At 41.1% G+C, this 25,786-nt stretch overlaps 4 protein-coding genes across 4 annotated transcripts in view; 3 read left to right on the plus strand and 1 right to left on the minus strand.

Annotated features, from left to right (window-relative positions):
* The first annotated feature begins 220 nt into the window (after positions 1–220).
* hspa14 (heat shock protein 14) lies at positions 221–6,047 on the plus strand. Its single transcript, XM_018755633.2, has 14 exons — positions 221–307; positions 592–672; positions 1,455–1,537; positions 1,687–1,735; positions 1,837–1,942; positions 2,773–2,863; positions 2,990–3,094; positions 3,727–3,888; positions 4,110–4,265; positions 4,376–4,478; positions 4,601–4,816; positions 5,056–5,226; positions 5,355–5,422; positions 5,791–6,047. Exons 1-14 carry the CDS (start codon positions 251–253, stop codon positions 5,867–5,869), a joined length of 1,527 nt encoding a protein of 508 aa, XP_018611149.1. The 5' UTR covers positions 221–250; the 3' UTR covers positions 5,870–6,047.
* Positions 6,048–6,176: 129 nt separating this feature from the next.
* LOC108936310 (protein artemis-like) lies at positions 6,177–13,339 on the minus strand. The gene is made up of 14 exons (XM_018755632.2): positions 13,138–13,339; positions 12,797–12,848; positions 12,460–12,544; positions 12,291–12,350; positions 12,136–12,191; positions 11,165–11,266; positions 10,998–11,070; positions 10,716–10,856; positions 10,484–10,585; positions 10,073–10,209; positions 9,337–9,391; positions 9,105–9,193; positions 8,831–8,928; positions 6,177–8,070 (listed from the first exon to the last, which is right to left on the minus strand). The coding sequence occupies exons 1-14, from the start codon at positions 13,244–13,246 to the stop codon at positions 7,154–7,156; spliced, it is 2,076 nt and encodes a 691-aa protein (XP_018611148.2). The 5' UTR covers positions 13,247–13,339; the 3' UTR covers positions 6,177–7,153.
* An 828-nt stretch (positions 13,340–14,167) lies between these two features.
* Positions 14,168–15,711, plus strand: meig1 (meiosis/spermiogenesis associated 1). Its single transcript, XM_018755711.1, has 2 exons — positions 14,168–14,320; positions 15,583–15,711. Exons 1-2 carry the CDS (start codon positions 14,168–14,170, stop codon positions 15,709–15,711), a joined length of 282 nt encoding a protein of 93 aa, XP_018611227.1.
* A 2,291-nt stretch (positions 15,712–18,002) lies between these two features.
* elapor2b (endosome-lysosome associated apoptosis and autophagy regulator family member 2b) overlaps positions 18,003–25,786 on the plus strand; it is a 32,621-nt gene continuing 24,837 nt past the window's right edge. Inside the window, exons 1-2 of the mRNA XM_029248960.1 lie at positions 18,003–18,119; positions 24,797–24,917. Coding sequence (XP_029104793.1) covers positions 18,003–18,119; positions 24,797–24,917 — 238 coding nt within the window. The remainder of the gene's footprint in view (positions 18,120–24,796; positions 24,918–25,786) is intronic.

Below are 25,786 nucleotides of genomic sequence, written 5' to 3' on the forward strand. Positions count from 1 at the left end.
GTTACTAACGCAAAAACCCCGTCCTCCGCTTTTTCATTGGTTGAGTCGTGGCTTTTCCTCGCGGTTAATCGTTACTCAGTTCACATACTATTGGATACGGTTTTTTCTTGCCGCTCCCTATTGGATAAGATAGTAGCGGAAACATTTTTGCCCAAGTTTATTGGTTGACACGATGAGTTTTTTTATTGGTCACAGTAAGGGAAGTTCGTTCAGGCAGCTTCCGGTTGGTTGCGGCGCAAGTCCGACCAGCATGGCTGCGATAGGGGTTCACTTCGGCTACACGTGTGCTTGTGTGGCTGTATTTAAGGTGAGCGTATTTATAAATAACACAACTTGTCTTTCTTGTAGTGCTTCAGCTTAGTTTGTCTTTTTTTTTTTTTATTTTTTTATTTTTTTTTATATGGGTTTCACTGCGACTTGTATGGTATTTTTGCATTACGGCTCTCGCTAGAGTAATGGCTAAGATCATCATCGATGAATGATGGGAGTTGTTGATGAAAATGAGTTGTGTTGAATTAGTTAACAGTGTAACAGCGTAGTAAATTTAAAATTGTCTGTGTCTTTTTTTTTTTTTTTTTTAAATGATTGAAGGATGGAAGAGCGGACGTTGTCGCAAATGATGCAGGTGATCGAGTTACTCCTGCAGTTGTGGCTTACAGAGAGACAGAACAGGTAATGTTATGATATTCTTTTTATTGTTGATATCAGCTTAACAACAACATTTGACCCATTTATGCAGCGGATTTTTTTTTTTTTTATTCCATTGCAGAAATTTAGTGGAGATGCCTTGATGAAAAGGTATTAAAGCTGGAACTAGGACTTTAATTTGAATCAATAACCTTTTTGGTTACCAGTGCTTTTATTTCAAATAATGCATATAGGATGCTGTGGTAGCTTTGTGTAAGCAGTTCCCTGAGATTGATGCGTCCATCCAACTTATGAGAATTCAACTTTATGGGTTTCATTTCGCTACTTCAAGTAACGAGTGCATTTGAGTTTGCGAGGACTGACTGGATTCTGTGCACCTCCTGACACCTGAGTGATATGAAGAGTTACAGTGATTTATATAGCAGATGCTTTTTTTCCAAAGCAACTGTTTAGCTGTGATCTTTATACACCAATGTAGCTCACAGTGATAGAAACAGTCCAATAAACTCCCCATCCATACAGCAGAGCAACGTAACGCATCTCTGGTAGACAGAGAATACCATGCTGTACGAATGGGTAAATCATGGTATAACCAGTAGTCATAGTATAAGGAGCAATCGCTTAAAGCAGGTGTCGGATAAATTAAATAGCAATACCTATGTTCATTACATTCCTGAACATGAGATGTTTTATAAATTAAAAAATGTCTTCATCAGGTTACAGGTATTGTGTTTACCGCTGCATGTCTCTGTGTACCACCATGTTGACCTTTTATGAGTGTTAATAGCTGTGATTGTCCCTGTCAGATTGTTGGAATAGCAGCCAAACAGGGCAGAATAAGGAATGCTGCCAACACTGTGGTCAAAGTGAAACAGGTTTTGGGAAGAAGGTGAGTGTGACATCTAACTCTTTTTTTTCCATACAATGTCATTGAGATTTGGATAGTCACAAATGCCTGTAAGCAAGCCTGTGTTTAATTTAAACTTTAATTTCAATGCAGTGTATACTACTGGTCTTCTCCTCTAATTTTCTTTCCAGTTTTGAGGACCCAGAAGCGCAGACTCATAAATCTGAGAGCAAATGTCCGGTAAGCGCCGTGAATTTTTTTGAAGATCCGGTAGCTCCTGCCTCCAGGAGGAATGGCGTGTTAATGAGGTGGTCAATGGATGTTTACATGCTGTCGTCAAGGTCGTCAACAAGGGGGGGAAGCCGAGATACGAAATTGACGCGGGAGAAGCGACCAAATTTGTGTCACCAGAGGAAGTTGCAAAATTAATCTTCCACAAAATGAAAGGTAGGAGCTTTATAGCAAGAAAACAAGTATTTATATTAAGTGTGATTTCTGAACAATGAGGTGACTACAACTATAGGCTTCCCTCGGATTATTTGAAGAGTAAAATTCAGATAAAGGGGTATCGATTTAATTTAATTTACACCAGCTTAGCAGCACTCTCCTCCCCCTGCACATGTGCAAATACTATGTGCATTTCAGTTGCAAGTGTGTCCTTGAAGCACAGGCTACAAGGCAGGGTACACCCATGAAGGAAAGTCAGTTATTCGCTCTCTCTCACACACACACACACACACACACACAGTGGAAATCCACACAAACATAGCGAGAACATGCAGACCCCACGCGGACTGAGCCGGACTCGAATCGGTGTCTGAATGCGCATCCCAGGAGCAGGAGGTGCACCCAAGAACAGCAGTTATACCACAGAATGAGAGACAGGAGATTTAAAGGTATTTAGAGGAGTTTTGATATTCTTTATTTGGTTTTCGCTCTCTGTTTGAATAAAGGTTTTCTTTAGGCAGGATTTTTGCATGTTTGGTGAAAATTGTGTGAACCCTCTGTGCTTCAGGAACACATTTTCTGCTTTTTGCCAGTTACATTAATCGTGGTGAAAAGTTCTTTTTATGCAAATTCACTTTACAAGCAGAATCTCAGGGAGGAAATATGCTCACTATGCAAGGGAAGCCTGTAGTATTTCAATAACTCTGTTGCTATGCATAACTAAATTTAATTGAGACAAATTGTGTTTAAAATGAATTTAAAGCAATATGTTGTTTAGTTTTTTTCCCCAGTTTGTTTGGTCTCATTCTCTTTCGGCCTGTCGCCCAAAGAAACGGCCCAGTCAGCTTTAGGATCTGACGTAAATGATGCCGTCATCACTGTGCCTTTCGAATTTGGCGAGATGCAGAAGAATGCACTGCGGTAAGCTGAAAGGTGTTTGGAACCATACCCATATTTTAGGATCCAGAGGTAGACAGTGTTATCACAGCACACATGATGCAACATAAGTGATGACATGGAAATGACCTGCGATTGCTGTCTATGCAGACATGCAGCAGAGGAAGCTGGTTTCAACATCCTGAGGTTGATTCATGAGCCTTCGGCTGCTCTCTTGGCTTATGGCATTGGGCAGGACTCATCTACTGGAAAAAGGTAATTTTTGTATAACCGTCTCTTCATGTGTATTTTTGTGTTTTGTCTTAGTTTTATTTACCCTATGTGGAAATACATTGTGTGTATATATTGTAATACACACATACAGTGTGTGTGTGTGTATATATACATGCATACATACACACACTACATAATTGCATTGTTTTATGTTAAAATCTCTGTTAATTGTCAACAGACTGCTGTAACACCTACATGTGGATGTGTTTCAGTGACATTCATGTGGTACCTGGATCTTGATGCAAACCAGGTGCACTGTTTGGGTTGGGCAGCAGGTGCCATAGTGGTTAAAGCTGCTTCCTTGGGCTTAAAAGACCTGGGTTCAGAGCTCTCCTCCTGCTGTTATACCCTTGAGCAAGGAACTTAGCTGGAGTTGCTCCAGTAAAAGTTACGCAGCTGTACAAATGGATAAATCATTTTTCACTTTGGAGAAAAGAGTATTGAAGAATTAATGCTGTAGTAATCAAATTTTACCTGTAGCTGATCTTATTTAAGTAGCTGTTAACTTTTATCCAGCACAGAGGTTTGTAAGGCAGAACTGAGTGAACAAACTGCCCCATGGATCATGTTTTTGGGAGGAATTATTAATACAATGTCATTGTTTCCCTCCACAGCCATGTGCTGGTGTACAAACTGGGAGGGACATCGTTGACAGTGACGGTCATGGAGGTGAACAGTGGGCTGTACAGAGTGCTGGCCACCCACACGGACCACAGCACAGGGGGCGAGAGCTTCACTCAGGCTCTGGCCCAGCACCTTGCATCAGAGTTTAAAAAGTAAGCTATGGCTATCGTAAGAGGCAAGATAGTGGAAGGGCACAGAGGTGTAGAACTGATAGGTTGTCAGGTTAGAGTCCTAGGACAGGACTTTCCGCAGTATACTTGGCCCCAGTATAGTAAAACTTTTTGGTTCTTTTAGATGAAACCATTAGATAGTAAGTGAGAGATTCCTACTGTCTTTCCGCTTGTTGACTGAGCAGCTGTCTCTCTGACCAAAGGTCCTTTAAGCATGATGTGACTGGAAACCCTAGAGCCATGATGAAGCTGATGAACAGCGCAGATGTCGCCAAGCACACTCTGTCCACGCTAGGGAGCTCAAACTGCTTTGTGGACTCGCTGTATGAAGGAATGGATTTTGATTGCAGTGTGTCCAGGTGGGTAGCTCTAAAAGATGCTGTTGACTAGTAGCAAAGTCATTTGTATCCACAGGTAATCATGGTAATCTAAAAGTCGTTCTCTCATTTTTTGTGTTTCTTTTTTTTAGGGCAAGGTTTGAGCTTCTCTGTGCCCCCCTTTTCAATAAGAGCATTCAGCCAATCAAGAGTCTGTTGGAGAGAGTCAGCCTCTCCACAAATGACATCAACAAGGTGTGGGTGAAAATCTTTTTTGCAAAGAATTTTGAACAGAAGTTGGATTTGTACACAGATAAATTAACCATACTGTAGCATACAGGATGCAAGCACTCAACTCTCCTGTGTGAATGTGCCAGGTTGTACTCTGTGGCGGTTCTGCGCGGATCCCCAAACTTCAGCAGATGATCCGAGAAATCTTCCCTGATGTGGAGCTGCTCAACTCCATCCCTACGGATGAGGTCATCCCCGTGGGTGCGGCCATCGAGGCTGGTATCTTGGTGGGCAGGGACAGCTTCTTGTTGGATGAGGACTCCATCACAGTTGACTGCTGTGCCAAGGACATCTTGGTTAAGGTGAGAAGTTGATCGGTGGAGAGAAGGAGCTGATGGGTCATGAGTGGTCCACATCATACAGCTTTGATCCCATAAGGCCCTTAACCACAGTTTAATTAGCTGTGCACTAAAGGTGTTAACATTTTTGCTATTGTGGCCATGAACTTGCTCAGTAGAAGACACTCTTAAATATATCAGTTATGTCTAAAAGGAACTGATGTGTTGGCAGTCTGACTGGTAGTTCTCCCTTGTTCCCCTAGGAGGCGGATGAGTCAGGAGCAGATGTGTACACGGTGCTGGTCCCTTCTGGCACCCCTCTCCCTGCCCGGAGACAGCATACCCTTCAGGCCCCAGGAAGCCTGACTTCTCTTTGCCTGGAGCTCTACCAGTCTAGCAGCAGCAGCTGTGCCCTCCAGGAGAAAGTAGCTGATGTAAGGATTCCTTTAGCTCTTAGCATATAGTTAACATAGTGAGCATGGACAGCATTCCTGATAGGTTTTGAGTTGATTGGTTGTTGTGACATGACGTGGATTTGCCAATTCTTTTATGTTTTTTGCAGATTGTCTTGAAGAATTTGGACCCAATAGAAGAAATTCGAGACATCGTTACTGTTGCTACAATGAAAAGGTGCACTGCCACTTTGGTTGCTTTCTTTCACATTTCTGAATAGTTACCAGTATGTGGACTGGTAATGACATGTGAATCTTAAGCCTGGATTTAAAGCTGTCCAGAGCAGTTCTCATATTTTCCACATGGCCTTAAATTAGATCGCTCTTTTTAAAACATAGGACAGAGCTTTTCCTTTTTGGATATAAATACATAAACCTGTTGTGGCTCAAGACTTACTTCTTGCATATAAAATTAATGGTGATTTAATTCTTTTCGCAAGAATTCTCTTCATGAACAAATCTTAGAGAATTAATTATAAAGCCTGTGTATTTGTAAATTCTCTGTACACTGAGATGTCCTCCTAATATTCCATATGTCCTTTGCAGGGATGGGTCTTTGCACGTAACTTGTGTGGAGCAACAAACCAACAAGTCTGAAGCAATCACTATCGCAGCTGCATCTTAAGCGGAATCACTTTTGCAATGGGTCAAGCTTCACGTGTCCAGAAAATGTGATGTCTATACTTGATTTTGTAGACATTAGTGAAAGTAGACTGGAGAAAGGTATGTCTAAAATTTCCTGTACTCCTGTAATAACTGTATTTAAGAAGTGTAATAAATATTCACATTTTCCATCAACATTTCCACACTGCATTTCATCAAGTGGTTTTGTCTGCTGTAGATAATACTAACTACACATGTAAACAGTTGGGGTTTCCATTGTATCACACTGGCTCCTCAGCTTATAAACACTTGAATTAGGGCTGTCCTACTCTTGTTTGAGTGCATTTTATTAACTTGTATTGGCTTAGCAGGTAAACACATGTTGACATTGCTGTACTACAAACCAAAGTTTACAAAATTGAAAAATGAAAAAGCTGATCTGTGGGAAAATGACAGCTTTCCGTATATGATCTGAACAGCAAGGGTCTTTTATTTCATGCAAGTATTTTTATGCTTTCTGGGTGGTGATGAATGAGATTGTTCTTATGTGATTATTTTTTTTTTGTCAAGTTTAGTGTCAGGTGATTTGTTCTGCATGCTGGTTCTGTAATTCAATTTTCTTTTTGTTTATGTGATTTATTATATTTTTTATCTTGAAAGTTTGTTTTGATGCAAAAGATTCTTTAAGTGTTGACTTGTCTGAGGCCAAAAAATAGGCCCAGGAGCAACAGCTGTGGCATAATTTTCCTTGGATGCAGAGAACCAAGTGCAAGTGTCTTCTTTCTTATGACAAGTCTGTTATATTAAAAAAAAAAAAATGCAATAACATCTGCTTCCTCTACAAACCCACAAGTGAATCTATCAGACCTGAAAATGTCTGCAGTGATCTGAGTAAATAAGGCAATAGTGAAGAGGAGCAGAAAGGGAGACAAGGAGCTAAAGACCATACTGAAAATATGGAAAAACAGTTGTAAAATTAATTTTTCATCTGTTGTTGTCTTGTGGCAGTAAGGCAACAACCATTTTATTGTTAAAAAAAAAAAAAAGCTACCATTTTATACTGGGACAGTAAAATATTGCAACTGAAGTTACAGGAGGTAGAATAAAGATGGAATGTCAAAACAGGAACAAATGTGCAACTTTTGTAAAGCAGAGGACATCCAGGGGAATGTCTGCAGTGACCTTTGAAATATTCAGACTCATGGTGACAAAGATTGACTTCCTGCAACAGAACATCTCTTCATTAATTCCATGCGTGAACTTTGGAAAAAATGGCAAACTGATGTTCCCCATGTAGGAGAAATGCTCATTGTTGCAAGAACTGAGCCAAATTGGGATCTTTCAGACTGATCCCTGACTGTTCCTCTTGAAGACCAGGTCCCTCTCCAGCAGCCAGCTTCTTGTAGAGCTCCTTCAGGTCTTCCAATGGAGGGACTTTGGATTCAGGTGTTGGAGGTATCTCAAAATCAGAGGAAGCCTGAGATTTGAATTTTTCCTCTCGAGACGGTTGTGCAGTGTGGTCCTTGTCCTTCTTGTGAGCAGAGCCATTGCTAGACACAGGACACGTGTCTCTCGTGTCTAAAAGGACTCCCCTCGCTCTCAAATTGTCTACTTCTGTGTGTGTGTCCCTCAGCAGTGCTATTTTTCTCTCCTCCATGGGAAGGAGGAGCGTGGCGAACTGGCTTTCGGTGTCAGGTTCCGAGATGTGGGTGGACTGGGATGACGGGTGTATGGAGTCATCGTCTGATTCACTGAACAGCGCTGGAGACTGCGAGGACTCCAGCTTTTGTCCTTGGCTGCTCTCAAGCTCGACGCTTTCATCCGCCGACAGCACATCGGCGCTGAAAAACGTCTCCCATTTTGGAGGAGTGGATTCCGGACGGCCGACATCCGTCCCATTCTGCACCTCCCCCCTGGAAATGCATTGATCATCTGAGGTTTCGGTAGATTTGTCTGTAGGTGAACAACAGTCCGGAAGCTCATCCTCATCATTCTCTTCTTCATCGTCCTCGTCATCGTTAGATTCGGTGCACTCCACATAGTTGTACTTCAGCTGCTCGACGTTCAGCTCAGCCCGGTTCTCATCATCACGCCTAAAAGAAGTGGTCTTCTCTGAGGGTGGGAGCGTGAGGCAATTGGTCTTCCAATTTTTCCAACTTCCTGCTTTTCTTCTCTGGGCGCTCAAATCGACTTCATCAAAAAGGTCACATTCACTGTCAGAGTCTGAGGAATGCAGAAAAGGATTCATAAAGTGGGTATGACACGAAAGTTGAAACTAGAAATATCTAAAAGCATAAACTCCATATTTAATACTTTTTCATTAATTGATGCTTACTCTAAAATAACTTTGATAGACAGATGTACTTTTTTTTTAAATGATGAAAGGAAACTGCTCAACAGTAGCAAGCAATTAAAAAAAGCCCTATAATGAAATTAACCTATAAATTAAGGTCCCAGGATTTCCTTACATTAAATATTTCAAACTTAAAGGAACTACGTGGCTTACGACTTAACTTTAGTGTAACTTCTTGACAATGACACCGAATAGCAATCTGAATTACAAAATATTTAACTACATTCATTGTGTTACCATCTTAAATGAGTTAAATGGGCAGCAACTGGTGGTAGTTTTAGTCTCTCGGTGGCACCTACTTGGTACCATACCTTTACTGCACAGGTGAGTAATTTAACCACTATCTCTTTTTGAGGTGGCTGTGATTCACTCCCTATGTTCATTCTACAGGTAAGCGCTTTCTTTTCAATTAAGCCCATCTTCCTATGCCTGACCATTCATTTTCCATGTATTACACACTTCTGAAAAAACCCACAAAGCTCTTTGGATTAAACTGCTACAGCCTTGTAGTTTCTTCCTAAAATTATTTGAATAGAATGAGTTTTATTCAAAGACCTAAAGCTTCTTGTGGTTTTTAAATATATGTACTTAATTTACATGTCATGTATTTATGTGTATGCTCACTCATACCTTCAGAAGTATATTCCACTTTTGCCCTTTTAAGAGTCCCTAGAGGTCTGTAGTCCACAAATCCCTTTCTGCTGTTTTCCCTACACAGTGGTTTTAACCTGAAATGGAAAATGTAAACAAACAGCTGAACTGTATGCTTTTCTAACATTTGAAAAATGCTGCCGAAGCCATTGAATTGTCCGAGTAAAATAAGTACATACATTGTTGTTTTGTAAAAAAGTATAAATTAAATGATAAAATGTTTACTAGAATGGGCAGCTCACAGGTCACTTACATTTCTAGTAGATCTTGCACAGTTTTTCCAAATGGGATAACATTGGGATATATGCTGACAGGGCAGATGTGGGACATGAAGTCTTTAATCTGTTTTTAAAAATGGTAAATATAAAAAAGGAGCAAGGACTAAGAGATGCTGCACATTAGACCAGGCATACAGTGATTTAAGTCTCAAAATGATTAAGACTATTGACAACTGAGATTCTGAAAGCTCTGACAATCTTCCTCACCTCAGAATATGATGAGTGGAATGAGAAGCAGGCTCGGTAAGAACTGCGTCCCACTCTGAAAGCACACTTGTTATCAGCAAACGCATGTAATTGCAAATGAGCTGGAAAAACTGGCTCCAAACCAGGAAAATGGCAGAAAACACTGGCCAAGTATGCTTGCATATATATAAGGAATTTCAGGTGGTGGATGCTCATTCAGTTAATACAGCAGGACAACAAAAATAATAGTTGGCATAAAGTAAAGTTGAAAGCAAAAAATGATGAACGTACAAATAGGATAAGTATTTATATAGGATGTGTTTGTGTCTATAAGTGGATATGGCAGCAGGATGAAGAACAACCCAATTGGTGACATTGTAAATATATCACTTTAGGATATAGACTATGTATCCAATGTAAAACCTTAAGTTTAGAGGCTGGGTGCCACCAGTGGACTCTTAATGTCCATTCAAATGTGGATATGGATTAAGATGTACAGTTTAGAGGCTGATAAGACACACTGCTGCTTGGGGGGGGGGGGAGGCTATGGTTTTGTACCTTGTAATCAGACTTTTAGTCAAATGGTATTGTAAAGAGTGGAAGGGACCAAAAACGACCCCCCAGACCATGATGGAGGTAATAAGGAATGTATTGACACCAGGCCAGGAGACAAGAATCTATACCATAATCTTCCAGGGCTTCAGCTGTCAGTGATCAACCAGTTTTGGAGCATCACTGTGGATGGTCACCTCCTCACCTCATAACAACGCTGGTTCTCCTGGTCCTGTGTCCAAACCACATGGTGGAGGGCTTGATGCTGATGATGTGCAGCGGCTTTCCATCTGGGGATTTACTACCACAAGGCAGCCTGTTGCCTTTGATGTACTCCTCACCCTGAAGCATTGCCACAAACCCAATTACTTTTGGTTGCATTTACTGGGTAAGTGTGAAACATCCAATGAAGCAGAAGTATCTGAAACTAAACATCTGTATAAACAAGTGAATCGCTGCAAAGTAGCTTTGGAGAAAAGCATCGGCTAAATGAATGAATGAATGAAATTTAGCTCCTACACATGTGTGTTTAAAAAAAAAAAAAAAAAGCAGCATTGGAGACCAAATTTAACATGCTTTCTTTGAGCGCGTGCTGAAGACCGAGAGGTAACCATACGTTAGGGTGTCTGCACGCGTGGATCTGGGTCTCGCGGCTGGTGGTCACGTGACTCAGGATGTCGGGCATCATCTCAAACATCTTCACGCTGTTGATGTGAACCTAAGATTGAAAAGCAGGGTTAGGGTTCGAATCCAATGCGCCGTGCACTTTGTTGACATGATTTGCTCTTACCGGGGGGGAAGCAGGTGGCTTTTAGATGTAGGCCGCAGGTGTGTGGAGGAGCGCTCACCTGACAGCCAAACTCCTCGCAGAGATTGGTGAAGAGGTACTCGTACCCATAAGCTGCTTTACAGTTGAACCACACAACGTGGTACGGACTGAGCGTGATCCAGTCTTTCACCAGCTCCCGTATTCCTTCTAAACACTTCTCCTGGGCGATGCAAGGGAAACATTTGAGAAAACGGTAAAGGATCACAACTGCTTTGCCCTAATCTTGTTCCGTGGGGAAATGTAGAAATTCCCAGTTTGAGCTGCCGCCATCATTTCAATTCCGCTGAATTCGTCAACTCACCCTACTTGGTATCGCAAAGTACCGAGGGTCAAAAAACGTCGTGTCCAGATAAACGCTTTGGACGTCTTTAACCCTACAAAATGAAATGCTGTGCTTCAGATAACTTTTCCACACAAAGTTTTGTTTCATCAGAGGGGTGTGTGAAGAATGCCGTTTAGGTGGAGCACCTGTTCCCTGCGTGCAAGAATTCCATCCTGGCTGCTTCGCCCTCCGCCAGCCTGAAGTCGCCCGTGTAGAGTACTGTGCCTTGGTCACCCTCAATCAGGAACCTGGGACATTCACAAACATATACACACACCATGTGCAAAGAGCATGAAAAGAGGCAATTTTTTGGGTGCTTCAAAAAAAAAAAAAAACCGCGCTACAAACTTTTAATATGTATTTTAATAAAGCAAGGTCCCATTTCTGCTTTTGATTATAATTAATAAATAGTATTGATTCTGGTATTTCAGCTGTGTTTTAGATTTACTGTAATTGATGGTTCAGACTTAACATAGTAGGAAGTACTATATACAGTTGGTTTATTACTGACGAATTTTCACTGTGTTCATAAACAGAAAAGAGCCAAGCTGACACAACTGAGAAAATAAAACACTTTGGGTTTCAGATACAAAGTGTATGGGGGGTTTGGCTTGTGCCCTCTCTCTGGTGGGTCTGGGGTTCGAGTCCTGCTTGGGGTGCCTTGCGATGGACTGGCGTCCCGTCCAGGGTGTGTCCCCTCCCCCTCCAGCCTTGCGCCCAGTGTGGCCGGGTTGGGCGCTGACTTGCCACGACCCCGCTCGGGACGAGCGGTTTCAGACTGTGTGTGTGTGTGTGTGTGTGTGTGTGTGTGTGTGTGTGAGAGAGAGAGAGAGATACAAAGTGTGTACTCACTTTCCAAAACATCACAAGCTGTTACACAGAAGAAAACACCCACTATGAATGAAGTAAGACCACGATAGGGGCAAATGCTGTTGTACTGAACAATAACCCCACTGCATGAAAAAAAAAGTCTATTTTCATAAGCTGTAGTAGTGTTTGAACCATTGTACAGGACCCTGTTAAATGAGGGCTATGCGTATTGTATAAAGCAAAGTGTCTGCCTTAGATGTCATGGAAAAACAATTCCTAGAGTCACAAATCATGACTTTTTACTCACATGACAGATCCTGGACAGTGACCAGCTGGAAGTAGTGTTACGACAACATCCTCTTTCTGACGACAAACACACACGTAAAAACAGTACAGTTACATATTTTTTCCATACATTCATGCATTTATTGAAGCGTATATTGAATAAATCTAAATAATTACCTCTCCTGAAATTTCATCAACCAGAGATATTTGTGTTGGATTTTCCAGTTCAAGGGCAACCTGACAAAATCAATAATAAGCTGATTTATTCTCTTAATAATAAGGCAGTCCAAAACCATAAATAACTCAAAATTAACAATAATAATGTATATCAGTAAGTTCTACTTACAATATGCTTTTCCCAGAAGCCATACTTTGGATTGCTCAGAAGAAGCTCCTTGGTCACAGGTGAACAGTACAGTTTGACTGTTGTACTGAAACAGGAGCATCGAGATAAATAGCTTGTCTGTTACTATTAATACAATTTCCTATACATTTCACAGGGGGATAGTTTAACAAAAGAAAAGTACAAAAGCTTTCTCAAATAGTAGTCATTCCTGTCATATTCCCCCAGATCAGCCAAAAGGTCAGTTATCAAATGGAAATGAATGAATTAAGAAAAGTTATTACTGCACTATTGTATAATATTGTATTATTGAACCAGTCAGAGTGAAACATGTGTTTACCTGAATTTCAGTTTCCTTTTCAGGAGAGGTCCCTTCAGTCCTTTCATATGATCTAGGGGGAAGAAAAAAAAAAAAAAAAAAATCACATAATTAATAATTATAGGTAGCACAGGACAAAGGGGGCAATTTTACAATCTGTACCCACTGGTGCAACAAACTTTAGAAATTCTGCTACTAGGAACCAAGAATAGTGATTTGAGTTTTCCACCAGCCAGTTCTCTCACTCAGTCCAAGAGTGGACTGTAACAGTAACATGATTGTTAACCAGGATCATATAGTAACTTCGGATCTTGTTTCCCACCACCACGTGGCACGTGCTCCTCTCCTAGTCCTGTCCTTACCTTTGTGGCAGTGCGAGAGGAAATAGGCTCTGGAATGCAGATTCTCCCTATCGAAGCGATCCAGGGAAATATAGGAATACTCTTTCATGCGGCCCTCGAAGGAGCTCATTTTTACCGACAAGCTCTAACGGCGCCAGAAGCGCCACTCGCCGTTTTCCTGCACAACACCACGATTTAATGTCCTGTCCCGGGACTTCCCTCTTCCAAGTATTTAAAGGCTCTTAGGGAAGGGGGTGGAGGGGAGTGTCACATCTAGGAAAGCTCAGTGCGTTTCGTGTTATTAAAAACCAGTTATATTCCTCTTATTCGTATCAACGTTGCATCTGTAACGTTGTTATCTTCCACGATGCACATGTAACTTATAACATAGGCGAAAACTTACCCTAAACTCGGCATTTTCTTCTTTAAATCAACTTTAACTCCGGGTTAGTCTTTAACTCCGGGTAAGTGTTTAGTTGTCCAGCTCAGCTGAATTACGTAAGCTGTAGCACGTGTTACCAATGGCTTGGGCACCAACGGTTGCTAGGAGACCGAAGGAAAGCCATAAAACCCACACGGAGTCTTATAGCTGTAAGGGAAATTGTTTTTGTACTTACTGGGTGCTGTGTTTTTGATATAAGTACGATATGAACAATATTTTTATTGCTTCGCTCGGATTTTTCAATTAGTGTCCGATCCGCTACTTTTTTGTTAACAGAAAAGGCGTGAGTTAAGAAACAGGATTATTTTTTGTTAAAGAAATTTAGCATGATGAATAGACAGAACAGTACTCCGTAATTAACTGGCTTGCCATAGCAATTTGGGATACGAGTTCCATGTTAAAGTAAGATTTTGCATCAGTATACCTAAACAAAATTAACAAACTCAAGTTTTATCTAAAAAAAAAAAGAGTACTGTCTTTAGCCTTTTAATTAGAAAATACGTAACTTACCTAAATTTAGGAACGTTGTTGTGTGGACTGTTTTTTTTACTTCTTCTTTTTTTCTTTCTTGATGCTTTTAATCATGTGTTTTATCACAGTGAAAGTGAAATGGCGTGTGTGTCGCGTGTCGATGGCAATGCCAAGCCAAAATCTATGAGCCGAGCGAAGCAGTGGACCGGCGAGGTGGAAAACCTGTACAGATTTCAACAAGCTGGATACAGAGATGAGCTGGAATACAAACAGGTCAAACAAGTAGAACGGGTAAAACTATTATTATTATTATTATTATTATTATTATTATTATATGTTTTTAACGGTTCAGCATTAATCAAATACAGTAAACAAACTCGCCTTCCACCAAAGAGATCTAAAACTCTGTATATAAGTGCATGAAAAATGCAGGGAATGGTTTAAAAAGACAGACGGTTTTGAAAACACAGCTTGTTTGGATGAAGGACTGGTTTGTATAGCTGTTTGAATATCAGGAAGAAAATGGTTCCAAAAAAGATGGGTTTTTAGACTTTTTTGAATACTGGGAAGGATTCAGCAGCTCTGAGGACCTATGGACTTAGGATTCTGATCCGCTGTGAGTTGGACAACAAAAGGAGCTGGAGAAGCACAGTGGGGTGTAGGGAGTGATCAGATCTTGTAGATATCAGGGTGATGGTCCTTGGACCACAGGGAAGTCTGCCTCCACCTAATTGGAGTAAATGTTATTCCACCACTTCCAGTGCTCACCGTTAGATTGTAGATGGGTAAATTGTGGTAAAAATGAGTGTGTATACAGAATGGTAGTGCCAGCCATTCCATATTCAGGCGAATCATCATAGACAATTTATAAGTAATCCCTTTATAATATACAACGCAACACCAACTTCCCTTGCATGTGGAACTCTCATATCTGAAGAATTTGCTCTTACGAACACATGTAATTTCTTCACAGAAGTTGGCATAATGAGCTATGAGTTAATACTTCTGAGAAACACCTTATGAGAAGACAATTTTAAACTCAAAATACATCCAGCATCACACAAGAAAAGTGGCCTTCCTCCCACTCCTGCTTAGCTTCTACTTTGCATTTTAGTTGTCTAGTAGCCGCGTGCTGCTCTCAGAGGTATCTCAGAAGTGCGGCGACTTTTTATCACAATGTAAAATAATCATCTACCATAAAAATGAGCCCTAAAGCAAACATAGTTTTAAAGAAAGTGCAAAAACAGCAAAGAAAAGCTTTAAACTGAAAAATGGAGACACGGAGTGATAGAAAAATAGGTGATTCTCTTGAAAGACAATATCATTACACGTGGCTTTGCATGTTTTTATTTGCCATTTGTTGCAAATGACAACTACTTTACAAGTATCTCAGTGGAGAGGGGTTATGTGTTACAAGTGATTATAGTCAGTTGCCAATTTATGGTAATCTACAGTTCCCTGCCATTTCACACAATGGCACATGAACTGGCGCTTTATACTCCATAACATATTTTTGCACTTTTTTAGTAACAGATTATTTCTGTTTATTCCAGATTGACCGATGGCCTGAAACAGGATTTGTGAAAAAGCTGCAACGGCGAGATAACACATTTTATTATTACAACAGAAAGAGGGAATGTGATGACAGGGATGTCCATAAAGTGAAAGTATATACATACTGAGCCACTACTTCTCATTTTATATGGACGGTTGAGCTGAAACGTGCACTTTCGTGTAATGAGCAGGACTGTTTTACATAATGTGTAATTTCAATATATAGGGAGAAATGCAGACAAATGAGGAGTGTATGAAATCTCCACCTAGACCAAGTTGAGACAGGATTTGAAAACATCCCTTGGATATGTGGGCAACAGGTAATACAGTGATCAGAGTCATTACCTTTCAGTCAAAGGATATGAGTTCACATCTCTGTTCCAGTTGCAGTACCCTTGATCAAGGTAGAATGAATTTCTCCAGTAAAAATGCCCAGCTGTATAAGTGGGTGAATAATTATAAGCGGCTTAGAATAAAAGCCGAACGTAATAAATTGCTTTGGACAAAAGCATGTTTGAAATAAACAGTGTAACCTATACTTCGATATTTGTAAATGCAAGAAAAATACACCGAGTGTTTCGTAAATCCTGTTTTAGATTTTTAATGCGGTTGGTATGTGTGTGCCTACTTGAAGCGGGTGCTCACCTGATCAGTTCTTTACCATTAAAATATGAGTTATGCTGCACATAGGAGAGATCGACCCATCAAATGAAAATTTTCAGAAGCAACAGCGCTAGATGTGGTGACACCGAATGATGCTGAAATGCATGGAAAAACTGCTTTTATCATGTTTCCCGGAACACCTGCAGCAGATGAAGCCTTTCCATTCCTGCATAACTGACCATGACTTTTGGTGGAATCTCTTTTTTGGTGGAATATCTTTTTTTCAGTGAAAGAGCAAATGATGACTGCTTAAGAGCTATGACTTACGACCACTTCTCACATGGGACTGGGCTCACACAGATGTCTGCTTGTTTAACAACATACATAACAACATAAGAAACCTGTGGTCTAGGTAGATGTCCAGAAGAGTGCAGACTGCTGTACTTCCAACATTTCCCAAGTGTCCTGTTGGCTAAAAGTTATTAGTGAAGGTCTTCTGGGTTTGAGATTACTATTTGTGATGTTTCCGATGACCTCATCCCCAAAAGATAAAGTCTGAAAAGCTTTGTGATCAGGTATGGAAATAGCGCCTACTTCTGGAGACTAATAATTATTAATAATCATTATGATGTTCCAGCATGATAAAACTTGAATAACTTAAACCATCATTTGAGGTTTTCTTTCAGGATCAAATTGTCAGTGAACTCATACTAGTTATAATTAATATATGGTTGCAGCTCTGAAGAAGCTTTTCTCATAAATGTAGGGGTTGGGGGGGGGGGGGGGTCCAAGTAAGTATCTAAGAAAGACTAGTCTGCCCCTTGAAATATTTGTGTACAACTTACCGGAATACTATTTCTTATATTTTTGGTTCCCCCATTATCTGACAGGTTGCTACACTCCTTTCTTTCACACGTCATTCTTCAGATTTGGCTTTAATTGTTCTGTTGCAATGATTACAAAATGCCGATTTCATAAATAAAGTTTAATATACCTAATTTTCCTCTTAAATGGTTTGATTTCATTTAATGTAGATATTTGATTTTTTTTTTTTTTTTCCTATTTGTATATTCCTGGCAATTATTAATTACAATTATTCTCATGTCTTTTCAGCAGTACCTCCAAAATCTTTGCATTTCAGTATTTTATTATATTACGTAATGTTTATATAGTCTAATTTTGGTTTCTTTACACACTCTCCCTGTAATAAATAATAGACTCATGAGTCACAGAATCAGATCTATAAACAACTCTACAAGTGTATTAAAAGCATTTCTCTTGGAAGACACTTCTTTTGCCTTTTGATAAGTGGTTTTCTAGTAGGAATTAAATGGCCAGAAATAGTAGGAATTAAATTTTCTGTACACCACAGTGTATTTTTGTGGATCTGAATGCAAAGTGTAAATTTAGTTATTTTTAATCTTTCAAATAAAGCATGAACTCTTAAAATCAGAAAATTTCAGCGTTTCAATTTTGGTGAGCTTTTGACAACATCAGGTTATTTTTAGAAATGAGCGAAGAATGTCTTCATTCATGTAGGTGATCATGTGTAATTCTTTAAACGTTATTTTAAACTTGGAAATGCGCACACGGATTCCTTATCGGATTAAAAAAATGAATAACCTAATACTGTAATGACATGTTTTACTGCTCCCCGGGTGGCGGAGTAAGAATGACGTCATATGATGTGAACGCCAACCGAACCGGGGTGGGAGACGGGCACGCGCATGTGAGCTGTGTTGCGCGCGGGAGCTCGCGCTGTCACAGGGCCCCCCCACGGTCATCTCTGTGTGGTGGGGACGTGGTCACACGAGCGATGATGGGGCTGGAGAAAGTGCGTGTGATGGTGCCTCCTGCCCGGATCTGCTGCGCTCTTATCCTCACCTCCTTTCCATGGGGGGTCCGGACCGGAGACCTGCCCCCCTGCGGAGAGGTAAACACCGGGGGCGCGTCCCTCCCCTCCATTCATTCATCTGTGTGTGTGTATATATTCATTCATATATAAAATGTATGTCTGTGGTGCTTCGTTGATTCCTTTCTTCTGTGACGTAACAGTTTGTTTCCTGATTTGTTGAACCGAAGTAACTTAAAAAAAAGATGTCGGTGCAGTTGGTTATTGCGCTGCACTGATTTTTATTCCACTAAGGCACTTTTTTTTTTTTTTTTTTTGCTGCCTCTTGACAATTGCGGTGAAAAACAGAGCGAATCCAAATGAAAATCGAGCGGGAGCGCGGCGTGTGTCACATATCATAACAGATCCTGAGTTGTTGGAACAGATTTTGTAACGGAGTTCATTTCATTTGCTTGATCTTCTCGTTTGCTTTTTTAGCCCGAAACAATCATGTACTTTACTGGAAATCTCTCGGTTTACAGGAATTATCTTTGTTTATCGACAGTTTGACCAGGTTTCTCCGCGACTGTTTCTTTCAAAAATCTTTGGCAGAATATTGAATTTTATAATATTATGTATCTCTGCGGGGTGATGGAGTGTGTTCATGTTGTTGTATTAAAACCACCCGTGAAAACGGGTAAAATAATATAAAATGTTTACGTATGGACTTGCCGTTGATATTTATAGGATCCCCGTATAGATAGATAGATATACTTTATTGATCCCACAAGGGAAATTATTATGTTACAGCAGCAGAATACAAGTCTTGCAATATAAAAAATATAAAACAAGTGGAAAAATACAAGATAAAAATATGTACAATTATATATACAGTTGGAGGGATAGTAAATAAGTGTATTTAAATAAATAAATCAAAACAGTATGTAGTGCAAGTAGTGCAGAATGGTAATATAATCATTATGAAGTAGTAAGAAAATGAACTAACAATAGTGCTGAATAGTTCATCTGTCACACAGAGGTGAGCTGTTGAACAGTGTTATTGCGAACGATAGGAATGATTTCCTGAACCGTTCTTTACGACAGCGGATCTGAATGAGTCTATTAGAGAATGAGCTTCGCTGTCTCTGCAGTGTGCTGTGAAGTGGGTGGGGTGGAATCTCCATGATGGAGAGCAGTTTGTTCAGTGACCTCCTATTCCTCACCGACTCAAACGTCTCCATGTTCTGTCCAATGATGCTACCGGCCTTACGGATGAGTTTGTTCATCCTGCCGGCATCTCTGGCATTGATGCTGCTCCCCCAGCAGACCACAGCGAAGTAGATAGCACTCGCAACAACAGACTGGTAGAAGATCTCCAGCATCTTGCTGCACACATTGAAAGATCTGAGCTTTCTCAGAAAATAGGGTCTGCTCATTCCCTTCTTGTACACAGCATCAGTGTGGTCCTTCCAGTCCAGACTGCTGTTGAAGTGGACACCTAAGTACCTGTAGTTCTGAACAGTCTCAACCTCCTCCCCCAGGATCTTTATGGGTCTGACTGCAGTTCTTGTTTTATTAAAAGTGAATTATGAAAAAGCATCTTGTGTAGAGCGAGCCACCCGTACTTTTATTTGCTTTTTAATACAGTGCAACCACATGGTGGCAAGTAAAATCTCCCGAGAGATTTAGATTTCATTTTATGTCACAGGTGCCTAATGAAGTTATGCAAAATGCTCATGACTCCATTCATACCTGAGGTATGAAGATGGATTGGCAGTAGAAAAAATATATATTTTGATTTGCAATTTATAAGGACATCGCAGTGCAATGACAGCATTTGCTGGGAATATGCATGGACACCCGCAGCCTTTGAGCCTCTGAGGATCAGTGTCAGTTTCATTGACAGAGAGCCATGATCAGGCCTCACAGTATTATTACCTCGCTTTTACATATGGAGCCCTTCTGTGTAGAAGAGGAGATACAGTAACAGGCCCTGCGCTAGAAATGAGTGATTGATCGGAAATGAGTGGTCAGAATAATGAAGTGAATGGATAAGCATTTTCAGAATAATGCCTCCTTTCAAAAGAGCAACACATTTTGTTATATTATTAATAACGCTATTATATGGGGTATCTTATAGAAGTGTAAAAAGACCTGTCTTGTGGCACCGTTGCTACGCAGGTACGTTCGGATTCCTTTTTTTCATTTCTATTAACAAGTGCGTAGGCGCTGTGGCGGTAGTTCTCCCAGGTGCTGTCGCCACCACAGGCAGATGTTGCCATGGTGCTGGACTAATAATTACCCTCACCTGATTTCCCCATCTCGTATAGATGTGTCCAGGTGCCCGGCAAAGCGAATCATGTCAACAGCAACCTGATACCTAAACCCTAAAACTCTTATTTTCCTAAAACCTGTACGCCTGTATTTCGCAGAAAGAAAATCAGTCAGGATTTTATTGAATTTATATGGTTACGATCCAATATATTCAGATGCCATACCAGTTATCAAGGTTCCAAGTGGTTCATTAATCACAAAACCACAATTTAATATTATAATATACGCCAAAAGAATAATAATAAATAAAAAAATTCTGCTCATATCCTCAGTGCCTTTTGTGTTTTTTTTTTTTCTCCCACTGGATTATGTTTACTTCTGCTCAGATATATTGTCCATGCAGTATGAAATAACTGCCATAATTCTACAGTTTGTATATCATGTGATGGAATTCTTTTGATCCAAAAGTATAAAAGGTGCATCTGTTTGTTGAAGTCAGACTTTCCTTTTCTACCCTAATAAACATCAGTAAAAAATAAACCTGCTAATAAACAAAGAATGATCTTTACAAGAAATGTCACTGCTTACATCATTGTTAGCATTGCATGGTATCTATGCCTTGGTGACTTATTGAAATTCCTTTGTTTTACTCTGTTATTTGAGACAGCGGGGTAATTAACATGGCAAAAGCAAGAAGACAATGTGAGATTCAGGCTTATCTCTCCAGCAATGTGAGGTCTGTAGTTTACATTCCCAGTGTGAACACTGGTATTTTACTATCACCATGGTAATTTTTATCTTGCGTGTCTGGATTCGCTCGCACCCATTGAAATACCAACCTACCTGATCTCCATATGGGTGATTCATTCTTAATTCATCTATGTTTTTACACTACAGCTATTTCTATTTAGGGAAGGGGGTGCGGTGGCGCAGTGGGTTGGACCACGGTCCTGCTCTCTAGTGGGTCTGGGGTTCGAGTCCCGCTTGGGGTGCCTTGCGACGGACTGGCGTCCTGTCCTGGGTGTGTCCCCTCCCCCTCCGGCCTTACGCCCTGTGTTACCGGGTAGGCTCCGGTTCCCCGTGACCCTGTATGGGACAAGCGGTTCTGAAAATGTGTGTGTGTGTGTGTGTGTATTTCTATTTATCTCACTGCACACATCTATTGACCCATGCATAGAAATCACTGGTTTCCAGTTCCACGTTTATTAAGTGACCCATTAAGGGCCTAATGCTATTCAAATGGTTCCTTGCAGCTGCTTTTAGAGTTGTGGTGAATGACTGCCTGGTGTTTAAATGGAAATGTCTCCGCCAAAAGAAAATACCTGGGGAAAATGTCAACTGCAGAAATATTGGCGGTTCTTCAAGGTCCAGAGGGCTGCTCATTTTACTTTGTGCAAAGTTTCTTTGTTTGAGCTGCGAATTGGGGTCAACCGGATGCGACAGTAAAGAAATCTAGTTTTAGGGAACCCTGTATATACAGAAGAGAGAAGTCTGGAGAAGGTTCACTGATCCATCTGCTCTTATCGTACAGACAGCCCTCTTTTTCCCCAGTTTTTCATTGCATCATGAGCGTATCTCGTCTTCTGTTATTTAGAGATTATTAAATTTGCTTATTATATCACCTTAATGTAGAGGATCTACATTTGGCTTCTCAGCTGTTTCTTTTTGTGGAAGAGTAAGTGAATATAAGCATGATCCAGCCTCAGATCCTTCAGCCTTTTTCGGGGAACAGAGCTGCAAACAGTCACACAAGTGCTAAGGCTTGGCGAGTCATGTGGTTGAGTGTTACTTGAAATGCTTTACAGTCCAGCAGAGAGAAACTTCCCCTAAAATGTAATTATTAATGTAATTGTGATTATGTCCAGTTAAGCAGAGAGTTTAATTCTGATTCTTTGTTTTTGCTGAGGTGCAGTGGCGCAGTGGGTTGGACTGGGTCCTGCTCTCCGGTGGTCTGGGGTTCGAATCCCGGTTGGGGTGCCTTGTGATAGACTGGCGTCCCGTCCTGGGTGTGTCCCCTCCCCCTCCAGCCTTATGCCCTGTGTTGCCGGGTTAGGCTTCGGTTCCCCGTGGCCCCTTATGGGACAAGCGGTTCAGAAAGTGTGTGTGTGTTTTTTTGATGAGCAGAGTGCAGTTGGATGGTTGGGCTTTATTGATTATTATTATTATTATTTTTTCTTCCTCCGGAAGTGGATCCTGTAGAGAAACAAAAGAGTACATCCCTTTCTCATACGGACAGCACTGTATTTTGCTGTTGATTGATGGGGAACCTCTTGTTGGCTATCACCAAAATGTGGTAATGGATTAGTTTCTGGGCTTTTGCTCAGTAAATGATGTTGTGGTAATCCTGCACATTGGGCTGCTTTGAGGAACCCACCTCGTCTTTGCTGAGAATGCTGATAACGGCTGAGCTTTACTTACTTCTTATAGATTGTTTTCCAGTTTTTTTCTTGGCGAGGCTTTTCTTGAATGTACGTATTGTCCTTTATTGTAGCTACTTTAGGTTATTGGTCGCTTGTCTGGGTTGATGTGCTATTTACTAATAAAATGTTCAATTTTGTTAGACTGTAATGTTTAAAGAAGATGGCAATGGTTTAAACATATATATTTCTTTTAAGAAATATGGAAGAGTGTGTGTGTGTGTGTGTGTGTGTGTGTGTGTGTGTGTGTGTGTGTGTGTGTGTGTGTGTGTGTGTGTGTGTGTAGGCAGCATGGTGGCGCAACGAGCAACCTAGGCGGTGTGAAAGAATGTGAGTTCGATTCCTGCTCGGTCTGTGTGAAGTTTGCATCTTCTCCTTGTGTCTGCACGGGTTTCCTCCGGGTGCTCTGGTTTCTTCCTATAGTCCAAATAAATCAGGTGAACTGGTAACTCTAAATTGCCCTCATTGTGTGAATGGGTGAGTGAATCTGTGTGTGAGAGGTATCTTGTCCAGGGTATCCCCACCCTCCGCCTTGTGCACAGTGTTTTCCGGATAGTGTCCTGTTCGTCGCGACCCTGCTCAAGATAAGCAGTTAATGACATTTAATGAAGATGTGCCTATACTTACACACACACACACACACACACACACACACAGTTACTCTGAATTGTTGTAGTAAAACTAGCTCTATTAAATGGTATTTCATTGTATGTCGCTTTGGAGAAAAGTGTCAGTTAAAAAAAAAAAATTTAATCTAATAAAAGCCAACTAACTTCAGAGTGAATGTAGTCTCACAAAACAGAAGGCATGCCTGGACTCGGTAGTGCATTGGGGCAGAGCATTTTAGGGGGAGTCCAGGGTGTCCACGATTTATCACATGTGAGTCCTGGCTTACAGCAGAGAGAAGGGTCGAGGTCAGAGATAAGCCCCTGAAGTCAAGATGAGGACTCATCCACACTCAGGCATGTTTCCATTTAAAGCTATGTGTATCTGGACCTTTCACCATCACCTTGTTTTGAGATACTCTGCAGAGCTGCACCTGGGCATACACCCTCAAGGCACCCATAGTGATGGGCACAACATTGACCTGTCACCTACATTTAGTTGCTCTGGTCATCCGTGATGAGGTTAATAAAACTGGAACATGAAGTTTCTCCATAGCTCAAAGATCATATAGAGTTCAGGGTAATATATCTTGGTTGAAGGAGTCAGCCAAGTACCACATAGCAATCACTGCAATTCACTTTGGAGAAAAGCATCTGCTGAATGAATCAGTGCAAGTGAATAAATGTAGATGTAAGTGGCTTTGGCACAGAAGAAATAAATTCATTAAGTAACTCAGCTGCTATGCCCAGGGATCTCACATGCAGAAAGAACGCTGTAGGGAAGTGAAATGTTTGCACTGTTTTCCTTTCTGACTTTAGCAGCTGCTGCTCCTGTTTCCTGCTCCATGCGGATAACTGCTGGTGCGGTTAAAGGCCTGTGTCGCCGGGGTATCTGCTTTTCTGGCTGCACATTTAACAGGCTGGGAGCTTTCTGTAAACCAGGGATGAGCTCTTCCTCCTTTCCACTGACAAAACACACCTTTGAACCTTAATCTTTCTTTTCTAAAGCACCGTTCTTACATTAATAACATTCGTATTCTGCCTTCCATCTCTAAGTACATTTTTCAGTTGTTCGGGAAGAAAATTTGCTTTGTTACACTTTTCATCAACGCTGATGTGTGGTTTATATGAGAGACGGGTGGAAAAGCCACAGTAGACCGTGGTGAGAGATGCACAGTATAGCAGGAGATCCATTGTATCTGTTTCCCAGTTCAACATCAACATGGTACTGCAAAGCTATGATTTACTCTGATTTAATTCCCATACTTCATTTCATGTTTTTTTTATGCTTTCCAAGTGAAACATTAATTTAACTCAGTGGAAAGATACACATTGCAACACTGATTCTCGTTAAAAAACTATTCGTTCTCCAGCTCAACGCTGTCATTTGTCAGCTGTGTCACAATTGGTGCCCCATGTATAATTTGCAGAGAGAACTGAGAATTCTGGGTTTAGCGACTGCTGTGTTTCTGCTTTCTTGCAGATGGACTACCACTTTGAATACACAGAGTGTGACGGCACAGGCTCTCGGTGGAGAGTGGCGATCCCTCGCAAGCAGGACTTGTGCACGGGGCTGCCAGACCCTGTCAGCGGTACAGACTGCAGTAAGTGGATCCTCTGTTTTTATTATCATGCATATCTGACTCAAGTCTGTTTTTGGGTTTTGTGTCAAGAACACGTGTCACTTGTTGACTGCTCTAGGACTTGAGCTGCATTGTGTCACTTCCGTATCAGCGGAGTGGAATTTCTTCAGGCTGAAAATGCGTCAGAAGCTCAGCGAATTTGTTTAAAAGCAGTCTTGTTCCACACTTGATGTGTGATCAGACCTGTTTTTTTGTTAATGTAGTTGTGGTCTTTTACTAGGGAGCGTGGTGGCGCAGTGGGTTTGACCGGGTCCTGCTTTCCGGTGGGTCTGGGGTTCGAGTCCCGCTTGGAGTTCCTTGCGATGGACTGGCGTCCTATCTTGGGTGTGTCCCCCTCCCCCCTCTGGCCCTTCGCCTTGTGTTGCCAGGTTAGGCTCTGGCTCCCCGCAACCCCGTATGGGACAAGTGGTTTCAGATGATGTGAGTGAGTTTTGGTCTTTTTACTTAGTGGGACAGCAGCAGGGAGCACAGTAATTGGAGCTGCTACTTTGCACTCAAAAGAGCCACTTTTGAATCCCAGCTCCTGCTGTTGGACCCTAAATTTTTTCAGTAGAACTTATACAGTTGTATATATGGGCAAATAATTGTAACTTCAGGGCCTGGTCACTCCATCCACCCCAGCAAGACCTCTACGTTTCACCACCTCAGGTTGCTTGGAGGTCCCACACTTAAGAGGTCCAAAACTGCGTTTATTCCATTTTACCGAGCATGTTAAATTATAATGTGAACATTCACAACATGTGTCAAGAGCTCAAGTATAATTATAGAATTCATAATGTTATTTGCTATGACAGAAGGCTCACACAGCTGGATTTCAGAAATGTTTTTTG

Source organism: Scleropages formosus, chromosome 24 (genome assembly GCF_900964775.1).
Source record: "Scleropages formosus chromosome 24, fSclFor1.1, whole genome shotgun sequence".
NCBI classification, from domain to species: Eukaryota; Metazoa; Chordata; class Actinopteri; order Osteoglossiformes; family Osteoglossidae; genus Scleropages; species Scleropages formosus.

Excerpts from the sequence above, each read along its gene's own strand:
- LOC108936310 (XM_018755632.2), bottom strand. The coding sequence starts at position 13,246 with ATGAGCTCCTTCGAGGGCCGCATGAAAGAGTATTCCTATATTTCCCTG. Across the intron at positions 10,210-10,483 it reads ACGCGTGCAGACACCCTAAC|GGTGAGGAGTACATCAAAGG; the intron begins GTATGGTTACCT and ends GCAATGCTTCAG. Across the intron at positions 9,194-9,336 it reads TCCACTCATCATATTCTGAG|ATTAAAGACTTCATGTCCCA; the intron begins GTGAGGAAGATT and ends TTTTAAAAACAG.
- meig1 (XM_018755711.1), top strand. The coding sequence starts at position 14,168 with ATGGCGTGTGTGTCGCGTGTCGATGGCAATGCCAAGCCAAAATCTATG. Across the intron at positions 14,321-15,582 it reads AGGTCAAACAAGTAGAACGG|ATTGACCGATGGCCTGAAAC; the intron begins GTAAAACTATTA and ends TGTTTATTCCAG.
- hspa14 (XM_018755633.2), top strand. The coding sequence starts at position 251 with ATGGCTGCGATAGGGGTTCACTTCGGCTACACGTGTGCTTGTGTGGCT. Across the intron at positions 1,736-1,836 it reads AATCTGAGAGCAAATGTCCG|GTCGTCAACAAGGGGGGGAA; the intron begins GTAAGCGCCGTG and ends GCTGTCGTCAAG. Across the intron at positions 3,095-3,726 it reads GACTCATCTACTGGAAAAAG|CCATGTGCTGGTGTACAAAC; the intron begins GTAATTTTTGTA and ends TTCCCTCCACAG.